Here is a 14,874-nt window from a genome sequence, read left to right on the forward strand (position 1 = left end):
TGATGTAGGAGCAGCTGCATTAATCTGTGTGCTAGACCTTAGTGATTAATGTGGAACAAGCTGATCATCCTTGAGGTTGATTTGCAATTATGTGAGAGGAGCATTTCTTTGGTTAAGGCCTCACTGGATCATTGTGTTTGCAGTTTTGATCATATTCAATGTTTTTGCCAGATTTCCAAGTCCTAAATAAATGTCATATGGGAGGTTAAAAAAATTGCTCCCTGTTAAAAATGGGAGGGTACAGGTAATGTGATTAATACATTACTTTAAACCAGTGTTTGCTTAAGCATCTCAGAAGTTGTTTTACAAAATGTCACAACACATTTCTCTGATTGATTTGTTTTACTATAAATTGACAAGCTCCAATGTTCAGTTTTATTTGCTTTACTGCTACTGTGCATTAATGTGTTATAGGATTTTACACCATCTATAAAAGGCTAGAAAAGAGCTATCTTTTTTGTTCTGTATAAGTAGTCTATTGGGACCACTAGATGACTGTAATAAAGCATTATAACACTAAGGATATCTATTTATTCAGAATTATGCAGTTCTTTTCCACAGTTTATAAGCCTCTAGTTATAAAGACTTTAAATAGCCATGAAATAATCCACAAACTCTAGGCTTTATGTACATTCAGTAGTAACTTAGTGACAGGAAATCTGTGGCAGTTGCTTGGCCAGTCATATCTATAATGTATTAAGGAAAAAAAAGTGTTTTATAAAACTGCTTGTAAAGGGTAAGTGGTAAAAATCTTGGAGACACTTTAGTCTGAAAGTGAATGAAGTACCTAAACTATTTGTTTATATTTAAGAAACAGTAGATCAAAGAGATACACTTGAAGGGGTGGGGAGGGGTGTCTTTCTTTAGCATGTAGGCTTCAGTGACAGTATCTATATGCATAAAGTCTTGTGAACATAAAGATGTAGTTGTTTAGCCATTAACACTGCTGCATGCTTAACTTTCCACCAGCCAAATAGCTCTGTACTTCATCTAGGAGTAGAAGAGGATAAGGGTCCTGGACAGCTTCTTTATTAAGTTCCCTGTAATCAATAGTAACAGCCAATGCTATCCAGTGGCTGCTACTTGGCTGAATAATGGCCAGGTGTAGCATATTCTTAATTAGCTTAGTGAACTTTTCCATAAATACATTGATATCTACCTTTTCATGTGTATTTTTGGGATTAATGCGCGCAGACATAAAATGATAACAATGAAGAAACATGACCAAGGGTTCTGCTATTACAGGATCAGTTGCACAAATGGAGATGTTTCCATTAATCTAGTTTTGACATAGGTTTGTCACATTCCTGATTGTAATTGTTCTATGGAGGTATGACCTAGACAACAGCCAGAAAAGTAAAGCAGCTGCTTTTCCGTGTATGTCTGCATGTATATTTTGTAGGTATTGAACCATGGGTATGTTCTCCTTTGTCCTTTATAATTTCATAATTCAGCATCCATAGATGATAATTTATTTCTTAAAATACAGCTGACCTCCATGTTATAGATGAAATTCAGTTCTGAGAGTAGTGCATGGAACTTGTCTTGTTCTGGGGTAACATTTTTCTGACTATTTTGTGTGTCACTACAATCACATTATCTAAAGGCATACTTTTCTGAAGGTTTCTTGTCATTTGACAGAATTCACAAAGATAAGCTTTTACTCTTTTTATACCAGTTTTATATAGCAGCTGTACTGAAGCAGATTAGGTAAAGTGGCCTTCTTAAGGTCTCAGAGTCATTTTTAGAGCTGGGGTTATAACCCAGAATTCCTGATTCTAACTCCTAGAGAGGATTTGATAAGAGAATTAGAATTAATTGTCATAACGAGGGAAGATCTGCATGAGAAATGTGAAGAAATATTTAAGTGAATAGTGTGACACGTTCTCCTAGACTATGAATTCAAGAATCACAATATTGCAAGCTTCTGTACAGATGCGTGCATATTCCAGTTATTATGATGTAACCCATTATGATTTAGGATCTGTGCCTACTGGTGCATTTTTTATTTTAGTGCATGTTTGCATGTTCTGCATCATTTTACTTGTTAAGAAAATTTACCTTCTCTGGGTTTTTTTTCAATTCTCTCCCTTAATTAAGTGCTATTTGTAAGTGATTCCTTTACAACAGTTCTTTGGAACAGACATGTTTTAAATGCACGTCTTGAAGTTGTATTACTTTTCCTCCTTGACATTTTAAGATTTTCAGAATGAATAAATTGCTTATACAGAGTTGGTGGGGTAGGGGGTTGGGTTTTTTTTTCCTTTTAAGATGAGAAGTTCATGAAATAAAGTGAGAGAAATAAAATCATACTATAAATGAATAAGTAATGTAATCCTCAATAGAATACCCATGCTACCAGTAGTGTTCAAGAGTCATAATCTGCAATTTAACTTGTTTGTTCTCAGGCTATAGATAATGGATAAAAGTGGCTGGTTTGCTGCCAGTACATGGTTTATTTGCCAAATGTGATGTTTCAGACTTGTTCAACTTGATCCGTGTCACAGGCTCTTCTTATTAAGAGGCTGCTGTTGATAATATAAAGAGCTTTACATGCAGTTACTTTTAAATCAGTTACCTACAAAAATATTTTATGGTACAGGATTTGCTAAGCGCACAGAAGAGTTGGCACATTATTTCAGACTCAGTTCCTGCCATATTTCTGTGGGCATGACTCCCTTTGAGAACACTGGGAGCTTCGTAGGCACTGAGAACTGAGTATGTTTTACAATGCCTATATGGAAATGGAGATATTCTGATACATTACACAAATAAGTTTTCCTGATAGTTGACCTTTCATATGTTGTTACTATATATATTTGCTTTAAATATTATGCAAAAAATTTTACCTATCAATAAGAATACCTTCATGCTAGCAAACTGGTGATTAAGGGTGGGACGCTGGACCGCCCAGTTTAAACAGTGACACATTTTAGATAAACCACACCTCACAAGTAGTTTGTAAATTGTTCTATAGGGGTACATAATAGATACAGTCACAGAGAGCATGACCTGGAATTATACATAGCTACACAGATGTGGCTCCCGTGGCCAATCAGTGCTCTCTCCACTCAGTCTCCTGTGCAAATGTCTCTTCAGTCAACACTGTGTGAATACCACATTGAATATGGGTACACGGAGACAAGGCTTTTATAGCATGTTGGAGTACCCACTGGGGCAAGCACTATAGCTATTAACAGGGACCATCCAATATATGGTACCTCATCTAGATAGAATAAATGGAAAATTATGTCAAGATTGCATGTCATTGAGGGAAGTGTTGGATAAATAAGTTTAAGTCACCTTCCCTCTCCTCAATCCTAGAGACACTTTGCCTCTTCTTTTCCCTCTTTCCCGCTGTATTCAAACAGACCATTCTACCTACATCCTCATCTTCCCCAGTATTTCCTAAGTAGGATAGAGCTAAATACATCGGCTTTACATGGCTTGGACATTGAAGAGTGATGATGGAGTTGAAATGGAAGATCTGCATCTCCACTTTATTGGAATAATGCAGCATTTTTAATACAACTATTAATATTAAACTAAGTGTTTAACCTGAGAGATGCAACATAAACATGCACATTCAGGTGATTTAAAAGGGCTTATGGCCCAGTCCCCTACTTGAATGATAAGACAATATTGATGACTACTGTGATCTGTTTTTATTTTCAGATTGAAAATCTACAGGAACAACTTAGGGATAAAGACAAACAACTAACCAATCTAAAAGACAGAGTGAAATCATTGCAGACAGATTCCAGTAACACAGACACAGCGCTAGCAACATTAGAAGAAGCTCTGTCAGAGAAGGTAATGTTTAGCTTGTAACTCAATGTTATATGGTGCACCTCAGTGACATGGGTGAAGTGTGTCTAGAAAAGATGGTTCCTTAAACTTATCTAGTACCAAATGCAGAGAAGAAAGTTTGTGTAAGGTTACAGAATTGGCATGTAAAATAATTGGAGTTAACTTGGAGGTTTATGCCCCTAATTTGCTACTATTGGAACACACAAGATAAAGAACCTGACCCAAGGAAATTGGTAGAAAAATTTCCATCGACTTTAGTGGCATCAGGATTCCATTTTGAGTTAACTTCTAAAACACAGGTTTTTGGGACAGCTCACATATTTGAGCTCAATGGGATGACCTGTGTATTTAAAGTTTAAGCACAAGTGTAATCTTTTGCAGTATTTATATTTTAGTAGTATTTACCTTATAATTATGCACAGAGAACACAACTATATAAAAAGATTTATTATTTTGTAGTATTTGATCTTCTAATGGTATTCCCCATGTTAAATATACAAAATATAGCAAAACAGCATTCCAAATCAAACACGGTGGCATGATTTTTTGTTTCTTTCTATTTGCGTTCCCTTCATTGTTTCTTTTGATTATACTGTACTTAGTCTATCTAGACAGTTTTCTCAGAAGGTTTAAAATATTTACACAGGTAAAACTTCGTATGTACTCAGGGGCAGCAGCTTCCACTGCTAACCTTGGTTTGTTACTCCACACACGCTAACATATTTACTCTTTCTTATAAGCTGTTCTCAAGTTTTGCATTTAAGAACTAACTGACAAAAAGATGATTAAAGACAAAGTTGTCTCTTGTCCAGAGACAACTTTGCTTCAGGCCTCTGCCCCCACTTTCCTTTCTTCGTCCCTCTGAGCCACTTCTGCCCCCCCGCCCCCACCTGCAACCTAGGGTCCCTGCACCGCTGTCTCCCATATGTCCCTCCAAGCTTCAGCCTGCTCCCTCCCTCTCCCTCCTTATCTTTGTTCTGGCACCAGTGGGCTCCATCCCTGCTGCAGCCTGGGGCACAAAGCCTGGCCTTAGCCCCACCCTGTAGCCGTCGTCATAAGATGTCGAGTGGGTAAGGTAACTAGTAGGGTGAAAGTGCTAGACTTTAGGAAAACTGATTTCAATGAACTCAGGCGATTAGTCAAGGACACACTGCAGAGTAGGAGTTTTGAAGAGATGGGAGCCCAGGAAGGGTGGCTGTACCTTAAGGAAATGATCCTTCGGGCACAGAGGGAGACAATCCCGATGCGAGGAAAAAGAAGGAAAGGGGCCAGGAGGCTTCCTTGGCTGACCAGAGAAATCCAGGGCAGCCTGCGGATTAAAAGGGGAGCATATAAAAAGTGGAAACGGGGAGAGATTACCAAAGAGGAGTATACCTCCTCTGCTTGCACTTGTAGGGAGGCAGTTAGATGGGCCAAAGCTACCATGGAGCTGAGGATGGCATCCCAAGTAAAGGATAACAAAAAATTGTTTTTTAGATATATAGGGAGTAAAAGGAAGGCCTAGGGTGGAATAGGACCCTTACTAAATGGGCAGAAGCAGTTGGTGACGGACAGGGGGGACAAGGCTGAACTCCTCAATGAGTTCTTTGCCTCAGTGTTCTTAAGTGAGGGGCAGGACAAGGCTCTCACTGGGATTGTAGAGAGGTAGCAGCAAGGCACCAGACTGTCATGCGTAGACCCTGAGATGGTGCAGAGTCACTTGGAGGAACTAGATGCCTTTAAGTCGGCAGGCCTGGATGAGCTCCATCCGAGGGTACTGAAGGCACTGGCTGACGTCATTGCGCAGCCACTGGCGGTAATATTTGAACACTCATGGTGCACGGGCCAGGTCCCGGAGGACTAGAAAAGGGCCAATGTGGTCCCCATTTTCAAGAAGGGGAGGAAGGAGGACCCAGGCAACTATAGGCCAGTCAGTCTCACCTCCATCCTAGGCAAAGTCTTCGAAAAAATTATCAAGGCTCACATTTGCGAGAGCCCGGCAGGCAAAATTATGCTGAGGGGAAACCAGCACGGGTTCGTAGCAGGTAGATCATGCCTGACTAATCTAGTCTCTTTTTATGACCAGGTTACAAAACGCCTGGACGCAGGAGTAGGGGTGGATGTCGTTTACTTAGACTTCAGGAAGGCCTTCGATACGGTTTCCCACACCATACTGGTGAACAAGTTAAGAGGCTGTGACTTGGATGACTACACAGTCTGGTGGGTGGCGAATTGGCTAGACCTGGAGTATCCGTATTGACCGGTATTGACCTGGAAGGGTGTGGGCAGTGGGGTCCTGCAGGGCTCGGTCCTTGGACCAATACTCTTTAATGTCTTCATCAGCGACTTGGACGAGGGAGTGAAGTGTACTCTGTCCAAGTTTGCAGATGACACAAAACTGTGGGGAGAAGTGGACACACCGGAGGGCAGGGAACAACTACAAGCAGACCTGGACAGGTTGGACATATGGGCAGAAAACAACAGAATGCAATTCAACAAGGAGAAATGCAAAGTGCTACACCTAGGGAGGAAAAATGTCCAGCATACCTAGTGCCCAGGGAATGACCTGCTTGGTGGCACGGAAGTGGAAAGGGATCTTGGAGTCCTAGTGGACTCCAAGATGAACGTGAGTCGGCAGTGTGACGAAGCCATCAGAAAAGCCAATGGCACTTTATCATGCATCAGCAGATGCATGACGAACAGATCCAAGGAGGTGATACTTCCCCTCTATCGGGCACTGGTCAGACCGCAGTTGGAGTACTGTGTGCAGTTTTGGGTGCCGCACTTCAAGAGGGATGTGGATAACCTGGAGAGGGTCCAGAGAAGGGCCACTGGTATGGTTAAGGGCTTGCAGGCCAAGCCCTATGAGGAGAGACTGGGGCACCTGGACCTCTTCAGTCTCCTCAAGAGAAGGTTGAGAGGCGACCTTGTGGCTGCCTATAAGTTCATCACGGGGGCACAGAAGGGAACTGGTGAGGTTTTATTCACCAAGGCGCCCCCGGGGGTTACAAGAAATAATGGCCAAAAGCTAGCAGAGAGCAGATTTAGACTGGACATTAGGAAGAACTTCTTCACAGTTCGAGTGGCCAAGGTCTGGAACGGGCTCCCAAGGGAGGTGGTGCTCTCCCCTACCCTGGGGGTCTTCAAGAGGAGGTTAGATAAGCATCTAGCTGGGGTCATCTAAACCCAGCACTCTTTCCTGCCTATGCAGGGGGTCGGACTCGATGATCTATTAAGGTCCCTTCTGACCCTAGCATCTATGAATCTATGACTGCACTGCTGTTATAGGGCCTGGCTGGGGCCATCCTCCATGCCCCAGCAGGGATGGAGCCTGGCAGTGTTGGACCAAAGGTAAGGAGAAAAGAGCAGAAGGGAGTTGGGGTAGGGGGAGCAAGGGAGAAGACAGGAAAGGGCAGGGGTCCAAGGCTATAGGGGAGGTATAGTGGGGCACAGCCAGCAGCTTTGACTCTGGCCCTCACCCAGGCTTGGAACTGGATCCAGAGCCACAGCAGCTGCCTTCCCCTTGTCATTTTGTAATTGATTTCAAGATGAGGGGCTTCCCCATCATGTTAAATGAGGGAAAACCCTTGTCTTGGAATAAAATAAATAGAAAAACCTTGTCTTGGAATCAAGTAAATATGGTATTTGGTGTTCCTGATCAATGGTATTATGCTGATTTACACCAACTGAAGATGTACCATAACAAGCATAATACAAAGGTCTAAAATCCATCATGCCAGACAGTCTTAAAAAACTTTGAATCATGGCTTTGTCCTTTGCCCTTCAGCTTTATTGACTTATTTTTGTTGACTTTGCAAATTGGTGGACTCCAACCCTGTCGTTTGAATTAGAGAAATCCATCAGAATCATCCTAACCTGTGCAGTGTTACAGCACCAGTAATGTTTATATCTCATGTTTAGAGTTAAACGTCTGTTGTTTGAGAGCGTTTTGTACTGGATGGCGTGCCAGACGTAGGAAGGAAAAATACATTTCAGGATCAGAGCAGAGATAAGGTTATCATGAGACCTGTGCAAGAAACAGGACACTTAGACACAGAGTTACTTTCAGAGACACTTTTTTCTATACACCTTTAGACCTATACAGGGACATTCTTTGTCCCTGTAGATATCTGTATAGGTCAGTATTTTAAAGGTATTTAGGCACCTACAGACACAGGTAAGGCCTTACTTGGGTACTCAAACATGACTAGACAACCCAGGTGGAAGTTAGTCATTTAAGTAATTTTGGAAATAACAGCATGTGTTTATTTAGGCCAGTTTTTCAGGGTGAGGGTGTTACCAAATTTGCCCGTTACTTTGGGGTGTGCTCATTTATTAGGGATAGTTTCTAGGGTCTTGGTGATTCTGTCAATGTGCTGCTTGTGTTACTATACGGAGCTGTATTTCTCCATTCTGCAAGCCCTCACCCCCAGTGGAGCTATCTTGCAGGACTCAATCTCAATGGAACTGGGTTCCTCCAGTCACCAAATCAGTCATACACACAAACACACACAAATTAACATGACACGCCTGACCTGGCCAGGCTGATCAGCATGGACAGGCTGACACGCTTATATGCTAAGAATCAGTTCATAAGAGCAACAATAAAATGCAGTCAGACACAAGCACACAGGTAAACAGAATCCCTCTGAATCTGGCTGGTTGTCCAGCTGACACCCTCATGGGCCAGCATTCAGTTCATAAGGGCACGTCTGAATCAAACTGGGTCAATCAGCCTGTACAAGCTGATCCCCTTATGTGTTTCAAACTCAGCACGTCCCAATCTTTGGCCTCTTGATGAGCAGACCCCACAATATTTTTGGGCTTCACAGGGATCTTTAGCATAGGTAAAAGAAGCGTTGCTGCAGAGCTCGGGAGGAAAGAGAAGCAGAGAAGGAAAAATATACCCAATTACTACCAGTTTGACTATAAAAGTTATTTATTGCTAAGCATATGAAATATATATAATAGTACTAGTAGTAATAGACATGCAAAAGAAAAACAAACACAAACAATGACAATACTACCCTGGTTTCACTAAGTATTTGGGGAAACTTAGCTCAAGTTTAACTGATACAGTTCAGGTTCAGAAGGTTATTCCTAGAGAGAAGAGAGAGAGAGAGAGCGAGTGCTGGGATCTCACCTAGTCCAAGGTACTCAGGCTGCAAAGCTGACAGGCACAGTCCGTAGCACAATCCTTGAAGAGAGAGACGATCTGTTCTTCCAGTGTCCCAAGAACGACAGGGGATGGTGTCAGCACAGGAGTTTTCTTCTTCTTTCCTTTTCCTCTCCTTCTCCTTTCCTCCTCCTTCTTCTTCTTCTCCTTGCAGCACACACACTTACAGATTTTTATACCCTCAGTTCAGCTGGTTCGAAGCACCCTCAGTAGTGTAAATCATTGTCTTTTCTATTGACAAGGGGTTATCTGGTTTGGAACATCTCAAGAAACTGATTGATAATCAGGAAACATTTAAGATTAGGGAGTAACCCAAATACTTGGGAGCTAGCTTGAGATTCCTATGGGTGGCAGATATACTGATGGGATATCTCATGGTTTCTTCAGGAACAATAGATAGCTTGCAGCATCATGATTTTGGATTTTTACTTGTTGTGCACAAGCCTCAGCTTAGCATGACTTTTCCAGATCTTACTACAGTCTTTTAACAAACTTAAGAGAATTATTGGGGTGCTCATAACCTTTTGTGGAGAGGACTCCCGCCAGTCGTCTTGGGAAAAGTATGACAACACCTGGGATTAGGGCTCCAGGAGGCTGGATGCTGTGATGAACCCTTAACCATTGTTCAAATGTGGCCCATACCCCCTCTGACTCGGTCTCTTGCCTCAGCATTCCCTAACCTGTCAACCGAGTTTTAGTCGATCAAGTTTAAATAGGCCTCCCATAGTGGGACCGGGGAATGTACGGCCCAAGATGCCTATTAAACTTAAAGGTGTGTGTGTGTCGGGGGGGGCGGGGGGGGGGGGAGTCCTTAGCAAATCCAGATTAGAACTGGTCTGATAAATGCTGAGCTGGGTGTGTGTGAACATGGGTTGATTAACATTTAGAGCACAGATTCCCCATCATGCAGTGCTCCCCTGTTTCTCTGGTCCCAGAATTCACTGCAGTCTCTGCTTCAGGCTTTCTGTTCTCCATCTCTCATGTAAATGAATGGTCATCTGGTTCCATCTTGGATGCAAAGGAGACCTAGGGCAGTTGTTTCACTCTTATCACCCTTATCTAGAGGGTCTTAGGTGTGTCTCTCACTGCATCTTAATCAGTTTTGTTTAGGTAGAGGAGGGGAGGGGGGGGGGTGAGTCCTTTGTGAGTCAGACAGACTGCATCCTGTGCCAGGGTTGCCCAAGAATACAGAGCTGAGGCGTAACAAGGGGTTCTACATCTGGGAAAGAAGTAACTCTGAAATGTTACATTAGAAACTGAACGTGAACTGGCCATGTGAAGTTGTGGCAAAAAATGGCTAACAAACTTTATACAGACCTGAGTACTGTTTTCATCCCAGGGCAGTCCTCTTTATTGTGTGCAATACTCCAGGTCCAATTGTCCTGTTTCTTGCACAATTTTCATGATAACCTTATCTCCTTGCTCTGATTCTGTAGTGTTATTTCCTTCCTATATCTGGCATGCCATCCGGTACTAAAGGCTCTCAAACAACAGACATTTAACTCCAAACATGAGATATACACATTACTGGTGCTGTAACATTGCACAGGTTAGGATGATTCTGATGGATTTCTCTAATTCAAACTACAGGGTTGGAATTCACCAACTTGCAAAGTCAATAAAAATAAGTCAATAAAGATGATATCTGTATATATCAAAACTCATGTATTACTGGGTTCAACTTTCCAGACTATTCTAGAAGTGACTTTTTCTCATGTCAGCTTGCCATGCCATTAATTTTTTTGACCTCTACAACTTTGTTAACTAAGATTTGAATATTTTTCTGAACATTGATAAAAATATTATTTAAGTTTTGCTACAAATTGGTTTTCCATATGATCCAGCCAGTAAAATCCACGTTGATGTCTTTTGAGTCTTTCATTTAAGTAGTTTTTAATTTAATATGTGCAATATGAATTTAGCTCAGCACTATTTTCATTGATCATTGTGCATACTGAGTCAAACATTTCATAGGATTTTCATAGATTTCATAGACATTAGGGCTGGAAGGGACCTCGGAAGATCATTGAGTCCATCCCCCCACGTGAAGGGCAGGAAGTCAGCTGGGGTCATAGGAACCCAGCAAGATAAGCATCCAATTTACTCTTGAAGGTGTTCAGTGTAGGTGCTTGAAACACCTCCGATGGCAGGCTATTCCAGACCTTGGGGGCTCGAACAGTAAAGAAATGCTTCCTTATGTCCAGCCTGAAACAGTCTTGCAGTAGTTTATAACCGTTCGACCTCATCATCCCTTGGGGCGCTCTGGTGAACAAACGTTCCCCCAGATACTGGTGGTCACCCCTGATAAACTTATAGGTGGCCATCAGATCACCCCTGAGCCTGCGCTTTTCTAGGCTAAAGAGCCCCATAGCTCTCAGCTTGTCGTCGTAAGGTCTGTTTTCCTGACCTCTGATCATGTGCAGGGCTCTTCTCTGGACTCTCTCAAGCTTCTCCACATCCTTTTTGAATTGTGGGGCCCAAAACTGGATGCAGTACTCCAGCTGCGGCCTCACCAAGGCCGAGTATAAGGGGAGAATGACGTCCCGGGATTTGCTTGAGAAGCATCTATGGATGCAAGCCAGCATTTTGGTCTCTTTACTAGCTGCAGCATCACATTGCAGGCTTATGTTTATCTTGTGGTCAATGATGACCCCCAAGTCTCTTTCTTCCATAGTACTAGCCAGCATAGCACTGCTGAGCCTATAAGGATGCTGTGGGTTTTTTCTCCCAAGGTGGAGAACCTTGCATTTTTCAGTGTTAAACACCATCAGGTTCTCATCCACCCACTTGCTGAGCCTGTCCAGGTAAGCCTGGATTGCCCTCCTGTCTTCTGGTGTGGATGCTTTGCCCCAAAGTTTGGTGTCATTGGTGAACTTGGCCAGTCCGCTTCTGACTCCAATGTCCACATCATTAATGAAGATATTGAACAATATGGGTCAAAGGACAGAGCCTTGGGGGACCCCACTGGTCACAGGGCACCATGACGATTGATTTCCATCAATTACCACCCTCTGGGTCTGACCACAGAGCCAATTTCCCAGCCAGAGGATCGTGGTGGACCCAAGGCCATAATTGGCCAGTTTCGCCAAGAGGTGATCATGGGATACCAGATTGAAGGCTTTTTTTGAAGTCAAGATATATGACATCAATCTCTTCTCCCTCGTCAAGGTGATAGGTCACCTGGTCATAAAAAGAAATGAGATTGGTCAAGCAAGACCTACCTGCAACAAACCCGTGCTGGCTATCCCTCAGGATGTTGGCGTTGACCAGTCCATTAAGGAAGGCCCCTTTAATAAACTTTTCTAAGATCTTCCCAGGGATAGAAGTCAGGCTGATGGGCCTGTAGTTTGCCGGATCCACTTTCCTCCCTTTCTTGAATATAGGCACCACATTTGCCTTCTTCCAGTCTTTGGGCACTACACCAGAGTGCCAGGAGTTCTCAAAGATCCATGCCAGGGGCTGGGCTATGATGCTCGCCAGCTCCTTGAGTACCCTGGGGTGAAGATTGTCAGGGCCGGCTGGCTTGAAGGTATCCAGCTTCTCAAGATGTTCCTTCATGAGGTCAGCATTGATGGAGGGCAGGGGATCTCCCTCACCCAGACCTCCCTGTCCCGTAGCGGGCATGGGCATCCCATGGGACTGATGAAAGACTGACGCAAAGTGCCCATTTAATAGGTTGGCATTTTCCTGAGTGTCAGTTGTCAGTTGCCCCATCTGGTTCAGCAGGGGTCCAATGTTGCCCTTGCTTTCCCTCCTGCTCCCCACATATTTGAAAAAGGACTTTTTATTGTCCTTGTTGCTCGAAGCTAGTTGGAGTTCAATTGCAGCCTTGGGTTTCCTGGTTTGCTCCCTGCAGGACCATCTGGCCGGGGTCGTTTGACCCCAGTACTCTTTCCTGCCATGGCAGGGGGTCGGACTAGCTGATCTCCTCAGGTCCCTTCCGACCCTACCAACTATGAAACCAGTGCAGAATATTCCTTCTTGGAGGTGAATCCCATCCTCCATCCTTTGTAGGCCTTTTTTTTTAGCCTCAGGAGGTCTGCTAGATCCATGGAGAGCCAGGGGGGCTGCTGTGCCCTCTTGCTGCCTTTCCTCCGAGATGGAATAGACTTAGTTTGTGCATTGAGGATCGCTCCCTTGAGAAGCAACTACTCTTCCTGAACTCCCCTCCCCCTGGGGTCATGGCCCCTTAGGGCCTCACTGACAAGCCTCCTGAGCTAGTCAAAGTCAGCTTTCCTGAAGTCAAGGACTTCAGTGTTGCTGACTGACTTGCCAGCTTTATGGCAGATGGTGAAGGTGATCAGCTCGTGGTCGCTGTCACTTAACTTCCCATCGATCACTCGGTTGCCGATTAGGTCATCCCCAGTAGCCAGTACCAGGTCGAGCAGTGCTTTACCTCTCGTTGGCCCGTAGACTTCTTGAGTCGGGTAGAGGTCATCCACACATGATAAGAAGCTTTGCAACCACCGGATTTTGCTGAGGGATCCTCCCACGAGGTGTCTGGGTAGTTGAAGTCACCCATGACAAACATAGTCCTGGAGCATGCGGCCTCAGCCAGTTCCCGGGCAAACTCCTGGTCAAGCTCTTGACTTCGGGTGGGAGGTCTGTAGTAGACTCCCACCATTGTGTCCCCTGTGCTGTGTTCCCCACGGATTTTAACCCAGAGGGTCTCCAGTTGTCCACCCTGGTTGCCAACATCAGCTTGCAGGGACGCGTAGCTTTCCTTAACATAGAGAGCTACAACCCCACCCCTTTTATCTACTTGATCTCTCCTGTACAGGGTATAGCCATCTATACCTGTGGTCTGGTCATGGGCGGAGTCCCACCAGGTCTCTGTTATCCCTATGACATCGTAATTATTTGTGTTAAGCAGGAGGACGAGTTCCTCCTGCTTATTCCCCAAGCTCCTGGCATTTGTGTAGAGGAAGGCAAGTGTCCCCTTGGAGGCTCTTGCTTTGCCCACAGATTGTACCAGGGCTGGGGCAGGGGTGGGCTCCCTTAAATGCCTTGGCCTGCTGGCTTTGCAAGGGTTGCTCAGCAGGCAAGCAGTGGTGGTGTTCCCCCCATCCCCCAGCAGGCTTAGTTTAAAGCCCGGTGGAGCAGGTCAGCCAGTCTGGTTGAGAAGGGCCTCCTCCCCAGTGGAGAGAGGTGGAGGCCATCTCTTCCCAGCCGCTCACTGCCTCTCTTGTCAAAGAGCGGGCTGTGGTCATGGAAGCCAAAGCCTTCCTGATGACACCAGCGCCACAGTCTTTGGTTAACTACCTGAAACCTCCTTTCTCTGTTCAGCCCATACCCCGAGACTGGGAGGATCAAAGAGAACACCACCTGTGCCCCCAGACCCTTTAACTCTGCTTCCAAATCCCTGTAGTGCCTCATGACCTGGCTGGGAGCGCTTCGAACCGTGTCATTGGTGCTCACATGAATAAGGAGCATGGGATAGTGGTCTGTGGCTGGAGGAGCTTAGGGATCTTCTCAATGTCTCGGATGTGGGCCCCTGGGAAGCAGCAGACTTCCCGGGCTAAGGGGTCGGGGTGGTAGATTACCCCCTCAGTCCCCCTCAGGATGGAGTCTCCCATAACAAACACTTTACGTTTTGTCTTGGAGAGAGCGGGGGCGGTAGCTGCAGTTGAGCCTGTGTTGCCTGTGGGGGCAGACTCTGCTGGGGTTGCAAGAGGTTTGTATCTGTTGCTCCGGCAGGGCAGGGGCCTTGGTACGGCGTGCATCTCTTGATGCTCCTAAATGAGGCTTTTTTGCAGTTGGCGGGCCCTTTTAAAAGTATGAAGTCAGTATAGTTGCATTTATTTGAATTTATAATTTAATTTTAGTACATTATAATTCTTTGCCAGTAAAATTATCATCATTATATAGTATGACTATATTATCCAGCTTATTTAAATGCAGCAATAAGT

At 44.3% G+C, this 14,874-nt stretch overlaps 1 protein-coding gene across 5 annotated transcripts in view; it reads left to right on the forward strand.

Moving 5' to 3' along the window:
* ERC2 (ELKS/RAB6-interacting/CAST family member 2) overlaps nucleotides 1–14,874 on the forward strand; it is a 1,022,300-nt gene that overhangs the window by 435,376 nt on the left and 572,050 nt on the right. For all 5 annotated transcript variants that reach the window (XR_009455862.1, XM_059715377.1, XM_059715380.1 and 2 more), the window contains exon 8: nucleotides 3,676–3,813. Coding sequence is in view for 4 of the 5 variants with exons in the window: in XM_059715377.1 (XP_059571360.1) it covers nucleotides 3,676–3,813 (138 nt within the window). In the remaining variant the exon portion in view is untranslated. The remainder of the gene's footprint in view (nucleotides 1–3,675; nucleotides 3,814–14,874) is intronic.

Source organism: Alligator mississippiensis, chromosome 12 (assembly GCF_030867095.1).
Source record: "Alligator mississippiensis isolate rAllMis1 chromosome 12, rAllMis1, whole genome shotgun sequence".
Taxonomy (NCBI): Eukaryota; Metazoa; Chordata; order Crocodylia; family Alligatoridae; genus Alligator; species Alligator mississippiensis.